The 11,323-nt window shown below is 40.1% G+C and overlaps 1 protein-coding gene across 1 annotated transcript in view; it reads right to left on the bottom strand.

Moving 5' to 3' along the window:
* The window catches only part of gnb1a (guanine nucleotide binding protein (G protein), beta polypeptide 1a), a 46,381-nt gene that overhangs the window by 6,403 nt on the left and 28,655 nt on the right, over positions 1 to 11,323 (bottom strand). Inside the window, exons 2-9 of the mRNA XM_068732589.1 lie at positions 10,116 to 10,222; positions 9,452 to 9,490; positions 9,095 to 9,201; positions 5,149 to 5,212; positions 4,621 to 4,783; positions 3,793 to 3,859; positions 2,349 to 2,550; positions 1,567 to 1,783 (exon numbers count right to left, since the gene is read on the bottom strand). Coding sequence (XP_068588690.1) covers positions 1,567 to 1,783; positions 2,349 to 2,550; positions 3,793 to 3,859; positions 4,621 to 4,783; positions 5,149 to 5,212; positions 9,095 to 9,201; positions 9,452 to 9,490; positions 10,116 to 10,172 — 916 coding nt within the window. The 5' untranslated portion in view covers positions 10,173 to 10,222. The remainder of the gene's footprint in view (positions 1 to 1,566; positions 1,784 to 2,348; positions 2,551 to 3,792; positions 3,860 to 4,620; positions 4,784 to 5,148; positions 5,213 to 9,094; positions 9,202 to 9,451; positions 9,491 to 10,115; positions 10,223 to 11,323) is intronic.

Genomic DNA, 11,323 nt, shown 5'->3' with positions numbered 1-11,323 from the left:
TGAGTGATTATGAGTGACTACAACTGGTGACTTCTCTGAGGCCATTTAAATAGGGCTCATTGGATACAAACGCCCACAAACGCTACAATGGGAAAGTCAAAGGAGCTCAGCATGGATCTGAAAAAGCGAATCATTGACTTGAACAAGTCAGGAAAGTCACTTGGAGCCATTTCAAAGCAGCTGCAGGTCCCAAGAGCAACAGTGCAAACAATTGTTTGTAAGTATAAAGTGCATGGCACTGTTTTGTCACTGCCACGATCTGGAAGAAAACGCAAGCTATCACCTGCTGCTGAGAGAAAATTGGTCAGGAGGGTGAAGAGTCAACCGAGAACCACCAAAAAGCAGATCTGCCAAGAATTAGAAGCTGCTGGAAGCTGCTGGAACACAGGTGTCAGTCAAGCGTGTTTTGCATCTCCATGGACTGAGAGGCTGCCGTGCAAGAAGGAAGCCCTTGCTCCAAAAGCGGCACCTTAAGGCTCGACTGAAGTTTGCTGCTGATCACATGGACAAAGATAAGACCTTCTGGAGGAAAGTTCTGTGGTCAGACGAAACAAAAATCGAGCTGTTTGGAGGAGAAAAGGTGAGGCCTTTAACCCCAAGAACACCATGCCTACCGTCAAGCACGGTGGTGGTAGTATTATGCTGTGGGGCTGTTTTGCTGCCAATGGAACTGGTGCTTTACAGAGAGTAAATGGGATAATGAAGAAGGAGGATTACCTTCAAATTCTTCAAGATAACCTAAAATCATCAGCCTGAAGGTTGGGTCTTGGGCGCAGTTGGGTGTTCCGACAGGACAATGACCCCAAACACACATCAAAAGTGGTAATGGAATGGCTAAATCAGGCTAGAATTAGGGTTTTAGAATGGCCTTCCCAAAGTCCTGACTTAAAATCCCATTGAGAACATGTGGACAATGCTGAAGAAACAAGTCCATGTCAGAAAGCCATCAAATTTAACTGAACTGCACCAATTCTGTCAAGAGGAGTGGTCAAAGATTCAACGAGAAGCTTGCCAGAAGCTTGTGGATGGCTACCAAAAGCGCCTAATTGAAGTGAAAATGGCCAAGGGACATGTAACCAAATATTAGCACTGCTGTATGTATATTTTTGACCCAGCAGATTTGATCACTTTTTCTGTTAACCCATAATAAAGTCATGAAAGAACCAAACTTCATGAATGTTTTTTGTGACAAAGAAGTATCTGTTCCAATCACTCTATCAGAGAAAAATCAGAGTTGTAGAAATAACGGGGAAACTCAAGAGAGCCATGACATTATGTTCTTTACAAGTGTATGTAAACTTTTGACAACAACTGTACCTTAAAAACAAAATGAAAATCTGTGGTGGTTCTGAGCAACAACTGGGACAGATATGGTGAATTTCTTCCCACACCTCTTCTCCACATTTTTTGACTGTGGCTGACACCAAACTCTGACACAACTGCTGGTTATTCAGAGAGCTCAATGGAGCAGACCTGGATACAATGACTCATGACATATTTTGAAATCAGTTGATCAGCCCAACATGATAATCTTGCTCTTCTCTTTTGTCTTGTATGGCAGCTTACCTGCACGGTCGGCCTTCAAAGTGTCCCAGACGTTGCAGTTGAAATCGTCATAGCCAGCCAGCAGTAGGCGGCCGCTCTTGGAGAACGCCACGGAGGTGATTCCACAGATGATGTTGTCGTGTGAGTAAACCATCAACTCCTGGTCGGCACGCAGGTCAAACAGCCGGCAGGTAGCGTCGTCTGAGCCCGTGGCAAAGGCATTGCCATTAGGGAAGAACTGCAACAAAGGTCAAGGGAGACTTTAAATGTTGATACTTTTGTACATACATAGAGTGATGGATACAAAATATTCAAATGACTATATTTAGTTAATGTGATTGAATTTGTTATTGTCCTGAGGTTGTGTCTTCTGTGTTTCTGGTCCCTAAAAAGCGTAAATATGTGGCACCAAAGCTTTACATTTCTGTTTTCAGAGTCCCTCTAGTCATCTCTGAAAGACCAAATTGATGGATTACTATTCCTGTAATAATTGACCTATGAACTCCTGGTGTTTTTTTTTTACATACATTTTGCAGCAGGAAGAAAGGACTTGTTCTCAGCTATGTCGAAAACACTGTTAACACAGCTTTGAAAGGAAAACATTCAAATGCAGTGTCATTGTAATGGTCAGCGTCCACAGCATCTCAACCTGCAATGTACTTATAAAACTTGTGACTGCCCTCAAGGACCTGAGATTTGCTCTGATAGACCTGACTTGGACACGCCAAGAAAGATTTGAGACCTGACACCCTCTTATGATTCGTATATAACATGTAAAAGAGAATTTGCGTGTGCAGCCTTACGCAGATAGCGTTGATGTCCGACTCGTGGCCAGTGAAGGTCTGTCGGCACATTCCTTCTCTGATGTCCCAGAGCTTGGCCGAGGCATCGCAGGCCCCAGACACAAACAGCCTGGTGTCGGGCGCCAGAGAGAGACTCATTACATCACCGGTGTGACCAGCAAATGTAGTTGTCTGCTGGCCGGTCTCTATGTCCCACAGAGCGCTGCAGGAAAGCAGAAGAAATTATCAAATTCAGGGATGGGTATGGTTAGGTCTAGTCCTATTGGTTCTTTTTCATGACACTAATTGCTTTTTAATATTATATTATTAGAAAAAGATAGGATTTTAATTTACTTGTTTATTTTGTTTCTAAAGTAGCAAAAGTAATGCTTACAAGACCAAATTCACTATATAAAGACAATAATATCTCACTGGAAACAATTCTAAAATGTCAATAAAATAGATATCGCTGACAACCCCAGATTGAGTTGAGTCTAGAAAGAATGAAGAACACAGGCATCAGTCATCACTGCCTGCAGGTACTGACGGTAGACAGAGGACAGCTGCTTTGTCTCAGCCAGCAGATACGTTGACAAGAATTTGCCAAATTTTAAGATAAGTGGCAAACAATGCTAAAAAGTTAGACTACATACAGACAACTTTGGTTTTAGCTTGTTTGTAGACATTCACTATTAGCCGAGCTAGCGCACTGTGCTTCTATAAGACAAATATAATAAACTGCTGACAGAGCAGATTGAAATATCGCTTTTCTACTTGTTTACACCTGTTTAAAAAGTATTGGCTTCTACTTCCAAAGCTTTTATTGCACTGACAGCAACGAGTTTAGTTGTTGTCAACTCAAGTAATCTTCGGCAGCCTCTCTGCTCTGCTGCCCGTCGACTTCGCTCCGCATGTGCGTTGAGGAGCTCAGCCTCGATGTAGAGAGCAGAGGATAGACTGCAGCATCATAATAAATTAGTACAGATAAAAGAATGTCAGTTTATCACTATCACAGTATTTAATAATTTAGCATCTTTGCCTGTTTAATACTGGTTTCCAGTAACCACGCCAAGTCAAACTACAGCTGCAAAATACAAAACAACATCTAGAGCGCTTTGAAACATTCAAGAAGGAAACTGATCGGCCCATGACGTGATGCTGGTAGCTGTACGACGTCTGTCTGGCACAGGCAGACCCAGCACTAGATCTCACCAGTGTATGGATTGTACTGACTGAGAATTTTTAAAACCAATCTGGGAAACTGACGGCTGTAATGTTTCCATATACAGTGTTGACAACCAGAAAAGGGTGGAGGGTAGGAGCATCTTACAATACAACACAAACAAATACAACTCCCCCGTATCTAATTCTATATTTTTTTATTAAATTGTATTAAACTCTACGTTGATTTTAATTGGGTTCTAGTTTCTGTTGGTGTAGTATTGGGTGCAATATCACAACTCACCAGGTGGTGTCTCCAGAGCTGGTGACGATCTGGTTGTCATCCAGGAAGCGACAGCAGGACAGGTAACCTGACGGTAATCAAACACACCGACTGAATAACTCATTCATGATAGACTGTCTCCTTAATAGCATTAAGCCTTTCTTTGCCGTCTGCACAGAAGAAGAAGTTATATTCCAAATTATCATTACACCCTCAGAGAATTCATTGTGGGCTGAATTTGGGAAGTGAAGGAGAAGAATTGACTAATTCACTCCCTGGAACAGAAAAGAAAGCTGTAGGGCATCTCTCGGTTCATGACTGGCTTCCATAATTCATCCTAATTCATCCTTTACTCGCTGGCAGAGTGCGCGTACCCTTCCCTAGAGCAAGAAGTAGAACTAAAATGCTGACACACTTCCTGCATCATGTGACGCTGATCAGATGAACGCTCCTTGCCCAAGAGCTCAACACTTTCATTAGTTTGAGCTGGGACATGACTCGAACAACTCCTGTTTTTGATGGAGAAAGACACAACATGTGACCGGAGTCTCTCGGATATGAATATAACTGGGCTTACACCAGTACAATGTCAATATCAGACATCAATAACAGAATGACTTTGATTATTGGGTATTATCTCCTTATCACATAAAGGTAAAGACCATTTGAAACTTGAGTGTGGAAAGCAAATTCTCTGTAGTTTTACTGCTAAGCTAAGACTGCTGGGTGCTAATGGGAATTCAGTATTCCTGAAGGTTCCAAATGTTACTGTACTGATTGATCTGACCTTCCAAACATCCTGGGACTGATGGGTAAATGAGTTCATGTTAGCGGATGTGTCCGGCCTACCTGTGTGTCCGGCCAGCTCGCGGCTGACGCGCACGTTTCCCTCGCGGGTCTTCAGGTTGTAGATGGAGCAGATGTTGTCCAGGCCTCCACAGGCAACGTAGTTCCCAGAAGGGGCATAGGCACACGTCATCACCCAGGAGGAGCGCAACGGGATGGCGTGGACCTGGAAGAGACGAGGAAGATTTAATATTAGATTGCATGCAGTGACAGATGGTAAAGAGAGAGAGAGCGAGACAGAGAAAAAGAGAGAGAGAGAGCGAGAGCGAGAGAGAGAGGACGTGTGACATGGTTGGTCCGCAATATTAACTGAACCTTTCAAGGGCACAACACACACTATAAATAGCACTACTTGGCACCCTCAAACACTTGTGAATTATGTTATTATGAACTCTGCATTCTTTGTCAACCTAAATGAAAATAACTTCCAGAGAAGGGGAGTAATGAGCATTGCTTAAGCTTTGATTACCAGGTAAAGAGAATGAATGACCGCATTGAGATTGTTTCAGTTCTATGGAAATAGGTTTTTACCTTGTTTGTGGTGTAGCTGTCCCAAATAATGAGCTTGCCATCCTGGGAGGCACTGACCAAAAGCCTGAAGAAGAGAAAGATAAGATAGTTTAAAGTAGAGAAGAATTCAAAATTACCAGTCCACTGCCCAATTTGAATAGGCAGTTCATTACATACAAAAATGGCAATTCCGCAATTGATATAATTGATATATATATATATATATATATATATATATATACATGATATATATATATATTCGTGATATATATATATATTCATGATATATATATATATATATCGTGAATATATATATATATATATATATATATATATATATTCACGATATATATATATATATATATATATATATATATATATATATATATATATATATATATATATATATATATATTCACATATATATATATATATATATATATATATATTCACGATATATATATATATATATATATATATATATATATATATATATATATATATATATATATATATATATGTACTCAGTTTCTGCCATCTCTGTCCTTCAGTAATGCAAACTGTAGTTGATACACAAAATGTGAGGGTATTGCTATTTTAATATTTAAATAAAATGCTGTGACCATACTTCAACTTTCTTTGAAACAGAGAACAAAAACTGCAAAAGCCACAACAGCAAATTAAAACAAACATGGACTGACTAATGGACATGCACGACGCTGCTGGAGTTTAAGCAGGTAATGAATATAAAAGCTTTTAATCCAGCACCTGTATACCAGATAAATATGTCATGGCATTCATTTTAAAGCTGCTGCTGCATCAACAACACAGTATTCCACAGAATGCACAGTGCTAATCCTAACACGGACAGATACAGAGAGCCGAGGCATACCGACTCATTTCTGTGGAATTCTAATACACAATCGAGTACTTTCAAGATCGCGTATTTACTTTAAATATTTTATGTGCTTCAAAACTGCAAAGTCTGTGTGGGAAGCACAGTTATTCTAATACGAACTGTTACAAACCCTGTTTTGCATTCTAGAGACGGCTCTCAGGTACGCCTGTGACCGTGCTCTGCTATCTAGGGTGAATCCAACAAGAGTAACCACAGTGACAGTCCCAAAACACACAGGACCAGGAAAAGGAGTGAACACACCAAGGCCTGCTGGGAGTCCGCAAATCTTAACTACCGTGCTCGAGTGTGCACACTCCGGCTGATAATAAGCCAGGGACAGAAGGGCCTGTGCTGGAAATTTTAGTCTCAAAGAAAATGAAGCATCAACTTCCTGGTCTTAAAATGATGAGATTAAACTCAAATAATCAAAGATGTCAGATCTCTAAATTAGGCTGCTTTTTCACTTTAACGCCAAAGTGCGAGCGAGCGAGCGAGTGTGAGTCAGCTGGGAGACTGATGCAATGAGGCGCTCACTTTCTCGTCAGAACAGAGCTCTGACAGCATGGTTGGGAACAGACGCCCGATGTTTGGAAAAGCCCTGATTTATGAATTCACAATCAGTTTGTGTTGCTCGTTACTCATCAGGTCTGTTTGAGTAACTGTGATGCCGTCGAGTGACTTAGTCAAACAAGCAGAAAAGCTTGTGCTCAGCTGTAGCTCTGTTCAGCTTAAGTTAGGGTTGGGTTATATGGACAAAATCTGGATAATGAGATATATATATATATATATATAAATAAAAAGAATATAGCATGTCTATATGAAATTACCCCACGGTTAAGTCTATTTTTGTATACTCTTGTGTGAATTAAATACTTGACAAATGAAAAGTTATGGAGTATTTTCTCTTGTCATTAAGACATTTGTGTAAATTGAACATAACAGCTTCAACTGAAATTATAGAGAAAAATAAATAGTTATTTCCAGCTGTACACTATGTTTACATGCATGCACATAAATACAGAATAATCACATTAATCATTAGTTTGATATAAACTACACTGGGGTATTCCCACAAGCAGCAGTATTGTCAATTAAATATTTGAGTTCGTACGTGTTTGTCATTATGAATTTAGACAACATAATTGTGTATCTTGATAAATGAGTTCATCACAACATGACTCCATTGAAAGGTAAATATTGAAATATCGGCCAGCCGCAGCTTAAGTGAATAGCAGCAAAAGGAAAGGAAAACACAAGATGTAGCCACAATTTCACATACTTAGTGAGTACTTCAAATAAACCTCAATCTCAATGGTAAATCTCAATTATACACCTTAGACAAGGCAACTGTCATATATACAGTATTATATCAGCAAAGCCATACAACCGACAACAAAAAACAAACCTAGCTGTGGTTATAAAGAAGACTTTTCATGTTGGAAATGTTTTGTGAAGACTACACAAGAACCAAGCTCTCCACTTGATAAATAAGCAGTGATTTGGCTACAGCTATTGAGTAAAGTTCAGCGCTGAATCATTGATTGCAAACTTGTCATATTAGTAAGGCTGTCTTGGAACAGTCTAAGAATAACTAACAATAGTTCATGTTGAATAATGAATAATGTGGGATTACTCTTCCTTATTTCAAGGGCATTTGGGATTTATACATTAACACCGAAAATATATAATAAAAAAGACGATTCATTTGAATACTGATTTGGACATAGATTACAAGTAACAAGTACAGTTTACAAACTCATTTCAAACCAAATCAAAATGTAAATAGTCATCAGGCGGTTCCCAGATTGCATTTCGGTCAATGCACTCGGCCTCTTTGCTCTCTCCAGACTTTTTACCTGTATTCATCCAAAGCCTGCTTGAATGCGATTGGTCAATACAACACTTCTGAAATTAATAAAACCCTGGCATAAAGTTGCTTTTAAAGGGGTTTAACCAACAAGATGATCGGCAGTAACCGTAAATTTGGGCTACACATTTTCTTTTATTATTATACTACAAAGCTTTGCCTTTTACAGGCATTTAACAATTTATAAGATAGCGCTTTTTGGTACATCAGAGTACAACACCCTGAACATTTAACTCAATATATATTAATGGTTTACAAGGGGAAGTTGAACTTCTTTCTCAAACTGTTGGGAACCGACCACCGCAGACTGAATCCAAGTAGTGTCTCCATGTGGCTAAAAATAGCAGACCGAGCTGAGACTACGGGTCAAAACATCTCCGTGTGACCTTCTTTCTGGGTGGCTGAAGCTCAGCAGGTAGTCTAATAAATACCCAAACTCCTCTGGGAGGTCAAACATTAACCGATGAAACAAACAAACAGGATGAGCCAACAGTGGGCAAACACAGGGGTAGACTTCTTCTTAGCTATACGACTGGAAGGATGATGAGGTGACATAGCAGTTCTGCAACGGTCTCTCTGTGGACTGACGCACAGCAGCACAGCAGTGATTAACATGTTGGTTGCTGAGGTGAGAGGTGTGCACTACTCTAGGGGAAAGTGTTGCTTCATCTTCCTTGGCTATCTCGCCTCAACACAGCTCTAACAAAAGGCCGACTCCATTTTGAGTATTTTCCCTACCCACATACCCCACCCCCAATGCACACAAACACAGCACACACACAGCACACACACAGCACACACACACACACACACACACACACACACACACACACACACACACACACACACACACACACACACACACACACACACACACACAGTAGACACACTCAAAGATAGAGCGACTGATGCGTGCCCAATGTGCATTCAACAAAAAATGCATTACCTATTGTGCATGTGCACAAATATCCTGCTTTTTACAACACTGAGTATATGTTAATGTGATAGATCGCTTTGTACAAATGTCAGGAGTTGTATTGTAGAACGTCGTGGTTTGACAAGGACCCTCGGGTGAAGGGATGAGCACAAAGACGGTCAAGCTTGCTTTTATACTCATTTCCTGTATTTAAGCGGGGGGAGGACTGGGCTGATGGGAGGAAATATATTTAGTTAATGGACAGAATGGAGTTGAATGAGATTACCTTGAGTCAGTGCCCCAGTGCATGGCATAGATTTTAGCCAGATGCCCCCTCAGTGTCCGTCTAGTGCGCATCTGAATTCTGCCAACAGGGTCGATGTTAGCTGTGATCTAAAACGATTAAGATGAGAGAAAGAGTCACTTTGAGACGGCTGTGTAGTTTACTGCTATTTGCACTCAAACTTTAAGAAGTATTACGAAAAACAAAAAAAGTCTTTAAATCATGCACGCAGTATAAACACAAACATTAAAGCTGATTTTAGTACATTTTACAGTATATTTGATCATAGTTTAAAAAAAATTAAAAATAGTGAGTCGAAATCATGTAATTAATAATTATTCATATATATAAATATCTTACCTGAGACAGGGTAGCATCCGCACACGCTTTCCTGGCATCCTGAAACAAGAAACCACACTTTTTGAGTACCACCCAATAAACCAAATTGTGTTTGTAGCACAAAGTGTACTACAAAAAGATTAGTTTTGGTACTGGTAATACAATTTGCCCCATGTATATAACTCGTCTCCGTCACTAACTGATATTATAATGTGGTTCAAAAGCCAGAGGGCTCTGAGGCTCCTTCATTACTAAATCAATGCACTATGTCAAAATGAAAAAAATAAATATATACTTGTGTGATCTCAGCTGAAGTGCATTGTAGCAATAATAGCACCCATTTAAAAAATAAAATAAATGTCATTATGCATTTATGGAGCAATACAAGTCAAAAAAATGACTTTTAAACTCTACATCACAGCAATTAAGATGAAATCTCATTAGGTTGCATTTCACTACAATGATGTAAATAGAAACCCTGTATGGGCTTTAGCAGACAGCTTTAAGTTGCATTAATCATACGTTTATAATGTCAACATGGAGAGGCATCAAAATAGGAAGCTTCTCAGTGAAAGATCTGCTTTCATCAACACCAGTTTGAAATATCAGTCTCTAGAGCGACATCCGTGAATTTTTAAACTAATGGAACCAAATAAAAACAGATTTGAGGACTTGGAGGCCTTACTCTGATCTGGTTCTTGAGCTGCTCAGCCTCCTGGCGTAGCTGATCCAGTTCACTCATTTTCCTCTGCTAATGGTGTGCTTCGCTCCGCCGCCTAGACTCTTGCTGATCTGGGGAGACAAGAAATGAGAAGCTCAACATTCTGCTCATCTCCTGTTGGTGGCAATAAACAAAATACACAATTAAGTCATATATACTGAGATACTTTCGGTACTCTGGATGTGCCAAAATGCAGCCGAGTATCACATAGCGTCTCCTGAATCCAATCCAGACAGAAGTTACAGGGAACCACAACTGTCCAACACTTTCCAGACAAAACTCAAGACTCGTCCTTGCCAGCTTCAAGCTGTTACCTAGCAACAAGCACTCAGCAGCTACTTTGAGCTTAAGAGAACATTTTTGAAGACGATGTTGAATTTGTTCTCTCTTCCCTCACAAACAATAGCAAACCCTTGGGCAGAGATTAGGCCACATTAAGCAGCTGATAACCATTACTCAACAGCCATGGCAAAAACAAATAAAAAAATCCACTTGGCTATAAGGGAGCAAAACATACCCCTTTACTAGCAAAGGAAGCAAGGATTAGGAGTCCAGATATGGAGGAAGCAGAGAGGCACTACAAGAGACCAGCTCTGGTTTGGTTGCTCTACTGGAACCCCAAAGAGCTCGGATGGCGGGCGAGGTTTGACAAGGCTGTCAATGCTCTGGCCTCTGGACTCTAAACCATCCTCCAATGTCATCCCTGTAATCCTGGGACACAGTTGATTCAGCTCCTCCAGCCAAATCCGGTTAAGACAAAACCTGCTGATGATCCTAAAAGCAGCGGCTATCCTGCTGACCTCAATCCTCTGGTTGACACTCTTAGCACCGACACTTTCACTCTCCGTAGAAAGAAGACAAGAGGAATACTACTGGAACAATTATGAACTCTGGCGTGTTGGTCACTGAATGAATACACAGTGTAAGCAGTACAACCATTACTAGCAGAAGTGCCTGTAGAAGTCTCAGCAAACTTTCAAAATCACATGTTCATTTAAACTATTAACTGCAGGATGATATATATTTTTAGTGACCCCATCCAGCGACAAAAATCTCAGGAACCTTCTTCCTTTTATATTCTCTCCTCTTACTCATTTCAAGGACCAACTACACTCACAATTATTTCTAAAACTAAATTTATTTATAGAAAACTATAGGTAACATCACTACCC

Source organism: Cebidichthys violaceus, unplaced genomic scaffold, assembly GCF_023349555.1.
Source record: "Cebidichthys violaceus isolate CVI_PGR_0920_01 unplaced genomic scaffold, fCebVio1.0.p SCAF_6, whole genome shotgun sequence".
Lineage (NCBI taxonomy): Eukaryota > Metazoa > Chordata > Actinopteri > Perciformes > Stichaeidae > Cebidichthys > Cebidichthys violaceus.
Note: the sequence above shows the minus strand (reverse complement) of the source record. Positions and strands in the feature narration are given on the sequence as shown.